We start from the raw sequence: 9,704 nt of genomic DNA on the forward strand, positions 1-9,704 counted from the left end.
TCTTTTTGAAAAAATTAATAAGACAAAGATAAGTTATTTCACCTTAATGTTAGGCAAGAATGCTCTTATGCTTCATAGAAAAAATTGTTTTGCATTAATGCTCTCTTATCCAGTAGGGGTTGTGGGTGATAGGAGGGAACAATTATTACGTCCTCCGACCGGACGCAGACGAACGTCCGGTCGGAGGCAAAATCCCGCCAAAAAACGAGTTGTACCGAGCAAATACCGAGCAATACCAAACAATAACGTGGAATACCATCATTTGAAGACCAAATACCGAGTTATACCGAGAAATATCGAGTTATACAAAAGTTGTACCGAGTTTTTTTAGGCACAACTAAATATTTCTCGGTACAGCTCGGTATAACTCGGTATTGGTCTTCAAAGAGCGGTATTCCTCGTTAATATCAAATAATACCTAGTTGTACCAAGCAAATACCGAGATTTTTGGCAGAATTTTGCCTCCAATCGGACGTTCCTCTACGTCCTTACACCAGACGTAATAAAAGTTCGATAGGAGGGGGAGGGGGAAAGGTGTCGGCATACGAGAGGGCTCAGGGTGTAAGGCGGCACGAAGTGTCGGAGTTTGATGAACAGAGGGGGAGTTGAATGAATGTAACGGGATGGTGCGACTGTTGAATCATGATAGGTGAGATGATGACGGATGCAATGATAAAGGCAACAACACAAGCTCGCTGATGATGAAGACGACAATGGTGATGGGTGGGTTAGGGAAGAAAGTACAAGATTTAAGCCAATCAGCTACTCTCTAAATGTAGGGAAAATAAAACATTTGTACATTTCTAATGTCTTAAATTTTTTACTTCGTATTAGTTTTACTTGAAATCATGACACGGATCCCACTACATGAGATCAACTATATGAATCCTTCTCCATTGTATCCTGTTAAAATAATCATGATATGAATCATTTAACACATTGTGTTAATACTTTAAATAAACATTGAAAAAATTAAATAAAATCAAAAGAAATGCAATCCACCCCTTATGATTTCCACCAAATTGCCACCACAAATTCTAGCCTTAATATGAACAAAACTCTTACAAGCAGAATAAATAAGATTTCTTGCATCATTTCGTAGATTGATGAAGAGATGTACAACCTTTCAGCAACCGTATATAAGCTTAGATACCATATAGCAAAAACAGACTCATGCAGTCACGCTTCTATGTTTTAGACAAAGGAACTTTATTACAACAAGAGCAGATTAATGAGGAAACTTACAAACAAGACTGCAAAGCATTATTAGAAGAACCAGTTTTTTTTTGCAGCAAAGCCATCCATCCAAGTCTGATGGACATGTACCAGCATGAGTCCTTCAGGCGTGTCTGCCTGCAAAATGAGATTCAATCAGCTTCCTTTATATCATCAAATATCATATAGAGGTAACAGTAAGAACCAGGAAATAGCACCTTGGTTTTCAGCACTACGGTAGTTAGGCAGCATCGCCGCCCTTCATCTACATACATGAGACAAAGGCTTCCTTTGGTTATCCATTAACTTTTGTAAAAGATAGTTTAAAAAATGTTGGTAGAGAAAATGGAGTTCTCAAACAGAGAAGCATATATCAAGGAACTTCTCAAAACAATAAAAAAAATGAAGTTCTGCAAAAAATATTTTCACATAAGCAGTATATTCAAACATCGACGCCATTTCCCAATGGAGAAGAGAAAATAAGCCGTGTCAAATGAGGCCAAAATTGAAGTCTCTTTTGTTAGCGATTAAGTAAACCCCAATCAAAAGAAATTTGCATGAGCTACAATGAAATGAATCCAAATTTTCTAACTATCAACTCTCATCAATATTCTATTATCTTTCTATGTTTTTGCTTATTTTCCAACAGATTCATTTTGTTGGAAAGCTCAAACTATGCCAATTGGTATGTTACAATTCCTAAGGCAATGTGTAGAAAGGACTATGGGCTTCATGGATTATATAAAAGATTAGGCCAAAATTTAATTCATTGTACCATCATGATCCTCATAAATAACTAATCCTGAGTGAAATTTATTTGAAACTTTTTTTTTTTCACAACTTTTAACAGTTTGTTTTTAGTTTTAACCCAACTGACTGGTCTATTTTATAGAATTTCATCTTTAATAGATACAATTTTCAGAATCTCCATAATATATAGAACAAAAAAGAACTTTTTCGTATATGAGATGAAAAGCATTAGAGAATGAAGCAGAGCTGAGTAGCAGGCAAGCTTAAACTCTTAAATGCACAAAGCTCGAGCACTTCATGTTGGACAATAGCTTGTTCTATATGCTGAAGTAAATGCATGCAGAAGAAGAAGCTAGCATTGGAGAGTCAAAGAAATCTACTAGACAGGTCCTAGTATTCCTGAACTTGGAAAAGCATGAGATCCTGAACATCAGTATCCAATCATTTCAAAGGCAGAAGAGTAAATTTCAAATGGCAGGGCGCAAGCCCCATAACATGGAGAGATTATTACGTGCAGAGTCTAGATCTAGAAAACCGTTTGGTTGTGTGACTGTGAACAATAAAGTGCAGTTACTATTCACCACTGTGTTTTTACTGTTCATAGTCACACCTTCGCTTTTACTATTCACAGTCACACATGGGATTTTACTTTTCACAGTCACAAAACTGAACGGTTATCTAGATCCAGACTCCACATATAATAATCTCTCCATAACATGGGTGTAAGTATTAAATATAAAATTCATATCCATATAATTCATATTCTAACTTCAAAATTTAATTACAAAAAAAAATACAATAAAATAATATGAAATGCCTTGATGAGCGACCAGTCAGCTTGGGAAACAAAGAACTATTAGGGAACCTTGATGAATTGAGCAGCCGCACAGAGATAAACACCACAAGAGGGAGGCCATCCCTAGTTAGCTTTACGATTTCATAAAACTGGACTCGATAAAACTCGACTCTTTTGAGATTAAAAGACAAGTAATTTTTTCATTCGTATTACTATTATTATTATTTATTTATAATAAGTTAAATTAAATTCTATCATGAGGGGATCACCCAGCTAAAGGGACACAAAAGTGGAATCTCGGGCATGCGGGTGACACCTCAGGTCCTCAGCTCTGGGGAAATTTTAATCCACCTCGCTATGAGATGAGCCAAGGCTAACACCAAGGCCTTTTAAAACATTGGCAGTATCCAAGCAAAAACTGAACAGCAAGATGACTTCTATCTATCGAAATTGGTAAAAATTTCCTCTCAAAAGGTTTTTACTGTTAGTCCCTAACCATATAGGGGAAATAGAGAATATAATTTCATTTCCCTTTTACCATCAATCAATGACCTCAAAACAAACAGGACTAACATATCAGAAGGTCCACTTGAGGCTATCACCGGCCTATATCTCTCCTAGCATGTATCCTCTCCACTTCCATTCTTCTTTTAGCAATCTGATGATCCTGACCACATTCGCATCTCACATTCTAACCGGTAAAAAGCACTGCCCCCACCATCACAAGTTAGTCAGTGGAGGCAACTGCAGATCACCCTATGACCTATCACACTATGGAGAAATTATTCCATGCGGAATCCGGACGGTAAAGAATCGTCCAGATGTGAGTGTACACAGTGTGTACATTGAGTATAATTTTGTATGTATTTTGTTTTTTTTTTATACACAGTGTACAAACACTGTGTACACTCACATCCGGACGATCTTTACCGTCCGGACTCCACACTATGACCCATCACACACTTCCTACAGAATAACATCCTAAAGAAAGAATCACTGGCCTGTAACCCAAAAAAAAGAGGATTTAAAAAAATATTATTTACTTAAGCAAATTTTTTTAACAAACACAGCACAATTAGCTACTTACCAAATGTAATTATTGTAAAAATGAACCAATTTGATTGAAAGTAACTTTAAAAAACAAATTACAAAGTAAAATTTGATTGAGGGAACAAACTAAAGCTTATTGCAAAGGGCAAGTAGCAACAAACCTGACTTTTCCCACTTGTCAAATTTCACAAGCCAAGCATCTGGATGAATCTGAGTAGAAGAAACTCTATCCAGCCATACTCGAAACTGCCTGCCTTTTTTGTCACCATAACATGCAGAAAAGGCATCTATGCATTCATGAAGAGGTCTCTCAACTCCAGAAGGATGAATCAACACACCATTGTGAGACTGCAAATCACATTATATAAAGATGAAATTTGTACTGATGAATTATAGTACCATGATAAACATTTATGAAATCAATATAACAAAAAATCCATAAAAAATGCTAGCCATTGACATATACTATATACTCATACCAACTAGGAGAAATAACTTCAACAGCGCCATGACGGCTATTGCTAAAAGATGATAAAATAACAGAAAATGTGAAGGGTTCATAATAACATACAGTAATCTTCTTCATGATCTCAATAGTAGTAGCAGATTGTTCAACTTCCTCCCGATGCCATCTTTCATACAACAAGTAAAAGAGCACTAATTCATGTCCAGGGTTGAAGTTGTCAAGCTTGCAAGTTGATAGGTTCTCAACATCTCTAGGAGATATATTAGGACCAAGTCCAAAATGGCCTATAGCTTCTATAATCCCAGAAGCACATTTCCCACTTGCATGAATTATCTTAGGATTATCCTTAGCATTTTCTGCATGCCACTTTAATAGTTCCTCTTGAGCATTGTTGACCTAGAAAGTAACATGCCAAATAATTGAACAAAGAAGATAAGGCTAATAAACAACCAAGTTCTACTAACTGAACATAAAAATGAAAAACAAATTTTCTATAATGACTAACCATCACACCATGAACTTCTGGAATGCTAAATAGCTCAGCATCATTGCCAGAATCACCACAAGCTAGAGTGTTGAGTGGTAGTTTCCCATCTTCCTTGAATTTTTTGAGTAAATATGCCAGTGCCTGGCCTTTTCCACCACCTTGTGGTAATATGTCAAGATCTATGCCACCACTGTAAATTATCTTCACATCAAGCTGAACAAGAATGAAGCAAATAAAATGTTACTCTTATATTAGCACTTTCCAGGAGACATATAGTTACAGATTTTATCATTCCAACCAAGAGAAAAAATAGGGCGATTCAATCTTACCCCACGATTTGTCAAGATCTCCTTAAGAGACTTCATCAGTACCTCGGCCTTCTCCTTCTGAACATAAAAGCTAACCTTGTGTGGCCGCTGCTCTGTTTCTGACTGCACCAAGGTCAAAAGTTCCAATAACTTAAATTGGATAGAACAAATTATTACCACATTTAAATTATCAAATGCGTTAACTGTTAATAGTAGGAATCTACTCTATTTATTATTGTTAGAATAACTCAAGCTTGTATTATGAAGAAAATTCAGTAAAAATATAATCCTTTACGAGTCTTTCTCTCCTCTAACACAAATCAAAGTGGACAATCTCCTATGGCTCCTTTACATCAAATGAGAGAGCTGAGTAAACTTCACCTGTAATGAAAGTTGTGGAAATTTAGATGATTCCTCAACAACAATATCACGATTCCATTTCTCATCTAGAAATTTCTCCCAGCCACTATCAGAAACCATCCGTTCACCATAAGTTATTTCTGTACCCACAGACATGATTGTTATATCTGGTGTCAATAACGGTTTCTCTTTCCAAAGCTCCTTGTACAGTGTTGGTGACCTTCCAGTAGAGAAAACAAGTAGAGAGTCATGGCGGTAATTGGATTCCCATAATGCATTGAACCTGAGCAACGATAAGTTCTCCGGATCATGATGATCAACCTATGCAAATGAAGTATACAGCACAAAGAACTTTTCACATCATGAGTAAAATCACAATTAAATTTGTGGAATGAAAACCAAAGGGGAACTTACCATTGTATGGTCAAGATCAGAAACAATCATGAGACGGGCCGGACCAGCAAAACGATCCATCTTCTCACTGCAAAAGAATCAAAGTTCAGCAGTTGGAATCAAGAAGACAAACATTAATCCGTTAGCACCTGAGGATATCAACTAAACAGACTCACACTTGTTCCCAAACGTAAACCTAGAGAAAGAATTGCACTACAAATTACTCAGTTATGTGATTAGTATCCACAAGAAAAACACGACAAAGCCCCCTTTTTTAAGATGCAAGAATTGCGCGTGCAGAGATACAAGTCAATACAGAAAATCCCCAAAGTGAAACAAAACCAACATAGATGTGATTCAGAAATTCCCATCAAAATTCAATTTTTCGGATAGCGTCACTCAGCGCACCAAGAACGAAATTTCATTTAATTCAGACAGAAAGGATCACCACTCCACCTTCCAATTCCTCGTGAGTAAAGGAGTGCCCACGAGTTTCACAGAAAAACCAAACTATAACAGGAAAATAATGACTCAAAAATAAAAACAAAAAGGAAGATTGGAGGAAGCAAAGGAAACGATGAGGCTCAATTACCTCAGGGATGATCTTTGCCGGAAAATTCCTCCCGTCAGGTTTTACGCTAAGCCGACAAGGTTATCAGAAGAAGAAAAGATAAAGCTTTTAGCAATCTATTGAGGGAAGCAGGACGAAGCAATACGCTCCAATTTCGTTCGCGCTCGTTTTGTCCGTGCACCAGTTGGGTATGATTCTTTTGTAATGTGACGAACAAAACCTGGAATATTTCATTGTGATAGGGGTAATTCTGCGATTTCAACTTGCTTGTGGCTCGAGTCTCTTTTTCATCAAACTTTGTTTATAATTGAACTATTTTATATGTATCATTCTTTTTTTTAATGAAGAGCTATAAATTATGAAGGTAAAAAAATTTATAATTTAAATTTACAATATTAAAGATAAAATTACCATATTTAATCAATAAGTCGCAAATCTTTTCGGGACTGTTTGGTTGCCTGCAAAGTAAACGCAGTATAAAGTAAATGCAGTGTAAAGTAAATGTAGTGCATTCTAAATACTTTGAGGTTGTTTGGTTATCTGCAAAGTAAACACAAGATAATTGTTTCCTTTGTTTGATTAGATATATCCAAAGTAAAGTAAAAGCAATGCATTTGTAATATTTTTTGGTCATTATAATTAATGTATTTATAAAATCAGTTATAATTTTTTTTGAAATTATATGATATAATATTTTGTTGTGTATTAATTTAGCAGTATACTGCAATAGACATAAATATATTTGTAATTAAGAGAAATTTTAATTTTAATTTTTTCAAATATAAATTTTCAAAACTTACAAGTTGCCAATAAAAGGAATACAAACTTTGAAAAGCCATCTTATGTAAATATATTTGTAATAGAGAGAGATGTGCTTGTTTTAAGCTTTTAAACCTATCATTATAAATTCATAACATAATCGCACTTCTTATAATTAAAAGTTCTTTGCTTAAGCTCATATCACAGGTTTCTATCAAAAAATATAGAAGCCTATCTCAATTAGTGAGAAAATTCTAATGTTCATAATAATTAAAAAATCGATGAGATGGATCAATCCAAATAAAATAGAAATAAAATCTACTTCCAAAAAGGCCAATAATATTTTATTTTGAACCTTGAAAATTTGAAGTTCTTTCAAAGAAGTAAATGGCATATTATTCCGCTCAAAAGCATTATCAACCCACAACATGACCAACTCCAATTGAGATAATTAGCAGTAATACTATATTCGATGCTGCTCGTGCCTTGCAAGTTTCCAAAATGAAGAAAAAAGGTCAACTTTCAATTAAAACTTATTATGTTCAGGTACCAAGGCAGTTCCCAAGCAAACGATATGTTATTAGATCTTTCTAATGCATTTTAAGTACTGCTGCGTCATGAGCAGAACCTTCCCAACCAGCAAGCACGTATGTGATTCTTAAATCAAAATCTATTGCTGCTAAAACATTTTGTGTTGGGTATGGTTTCCTTCCTCTAAACACAGCTTCGTTCTCTTTTGGAACCCAAGCTTTGATATGAGTTCCATCTATCGCGCCAATACAATCCTATTTTGACACAGTATATTTGGGCTTCTGTAATAAACAAAGAGATTTTCATTGAATAAAAATTGATTATACCTTGAAAAATGGCATAAACCTATTACTTGATTTAATCTTATATGGAGTTTTAGGTGATGGATGCTTGATAAACTCATTGCGTAACTCCCCGACAGCATGTAATGCAGCTTTGAAGTACCTACTAACAGTTTCACCAGAGCGATGAATGTTAAATCAGATAACTCAGTTACGAACACTATGCTCAAGTGTATGTAATAACATAGCAACTTGTTCCTCTATTCAAACAGTCAATGTGTCTAACAACAATCCTCGTGTACGCATTAAATCACATAATTTGAAAAAAGGCGCTCACCTCATGCGTACCATGTGAACACAGTCAGAATCAACTCCATTATATAAACTATAAAGATATGTGTCACGTTGAGGATCATAATTTCTTTTTTCTTTGCGCATCTTCTGCAATAGTACACATAATGTACTAAATGAAAAAATAAGCACTTTCAGGACATCAGTATATTTTTGAATTTCATGGAGTTCAGCGACATCTTTCAATGGCTCGACCATCTTTATAACTAGCCTAATATGTAAGAATAACAAATCTTTAGTAATCAGCATAACATCTATTTAGTAATCAGCCAGTTTGAAAGCATATTCAGTAATCATGGTATGGATCTTACAATTATCTTGACAGCTGAAACCAATTGTTGGATATTACAATTGAAAATGATATTCTGTAAGGATGGTATCCTAATGAAAATACACACTGCACTCAAAAAAAGATCAAAACAAAGAGATCTCATGTAAGATATGATGTTTCAACATCAATTTGTTTATAATTATCAATCAATAAGTTGATATAGATACAGATAAAACTATGTTACAATCTTCAGCTTAAAGGCTATTGTTGACTGTAACGACTACTCACGACACAGTCACTGCAATCGTCGCCTCCCTTCCGATCTCTCACGTTACCGCCCCCGGTCCCACCTCACGACCAAAATCACCGACTAAAGCCCCAAACGGCACAACGATTCGCTCACCGACACACTTAGGACATAAAAAACACTCCTCTCGTTCGGTTAACAGAGACGCACACAGAAATTGGGAGAAAGCCGAAAGAAATCGCAAGAAGAAAAAGCTTCGGGACTTACCTCTTCGAAGGCGACATCTCTTCCGATCTTGATCTCGGCTTCAGTCGAAGATTCTCTAACCTCAAACGAACAAGACCCAAGCCGTATACGACCTCCAACCAGCCTCCACCTGCTCCGAATCCGACGACTCTCCGACTCACCAGAGCCGAACCCGTCGTGCTCCCGCCCGAGTCGACGCCGCCGAACCAGCCACCGCCTGCTGAGGCCGAACCTGCCTCCGCCGCCCCTTCCCGCCGGCGACTCAAGCGTCCGACTCCAACCCGCCGACCTGTCGCCGCTCCGACGCCGATCCCGGCCTCCCGTGCGTGATTTCCTTCGGCCCTAGCCCGATCGGGAGGCTCTTCCTGATTCCTCTTTATATGTATATTATATGTAATTATATATATAATATTATAATATACATATAATATTATATATTATAATATATTATCGCATAATTCATATACATAACTATACCCCGCAACCGTTTGTCGGGGATGATAAATTTGAAATTAACCTCAGCTCACAAAGAGCGAATGCATGTCGGGTGTATCACTACGATTCATCCTCAAACAGTCTCTTGCCAACAGGGACGTGGCACGTGCCCTCTGATCGGGTGGTT

The 9,704-nt window shown here is 36.4% G+C and overlaps 1 protein-coding gene across 2 annotated transcripts; it reads right to left on the reverse strand.

Moving 5' to 3' along the window:
- Positions 1-1,011: 1,011 nt before the first annotated feature.
- On the reverse strand, positions 1,012-9,434 carry LOC110107244 (sucrose-phosphatase 2). 2 transcript variants are annotated; one of them, XM_020837442.2, is made up of 9 exons: positions 9,104-9,434; positions 5,847-5,913; positions 5,454-5,753; positions 5,094-5,195; positions 4,783-4,977; positions 4,383-4,673; positions 3,973-4,159; positions 1,434-1,480; positions 1,012-1,353 (listed from the first exon to the last, which is right to left on the reverse strand). In XM_020837442.2, the coding sequence occupies exons 1-9, from the start codon at positions 9,118-9,120 to the stop codon at positions 1,267-1,269; spliced, it is 1,293 nt and encodes a 430-aa protein (XP_020693101.1). In that variant the 5' UTR covers positions 9,121-9,434; the 3' UTR covers positions 1,012-1,266. The 2 variants fall into 2 exon arrangements, with proteins under 2 accessions (XP_020693101.1, XP_028549597.1); XM_028693764.1 differs by lacking the exon at positions 9,104-9,434 and adding an exon at positions 6,418-6,510.
- Between the last annotated feature and the right edge of the window lie 270 nt (positions 9,435-9,704).

Source organism: Dendrobium catenatum, unplaced genomic scaffold, assembly GCF_001605985.2.
Source record: "Dendrobium catenatum unplaced genomic scaffold, ASM160598v2 fragScaff_scaffold_43, whole genome shotgun sequence".
Lineage (NCBI taxonomy): Eukaryota > Viridiplantae > Streptophyta > Magnoliopsida > Asparagales > Orchidaceae > Dendrobium > Dendrobium catenatum.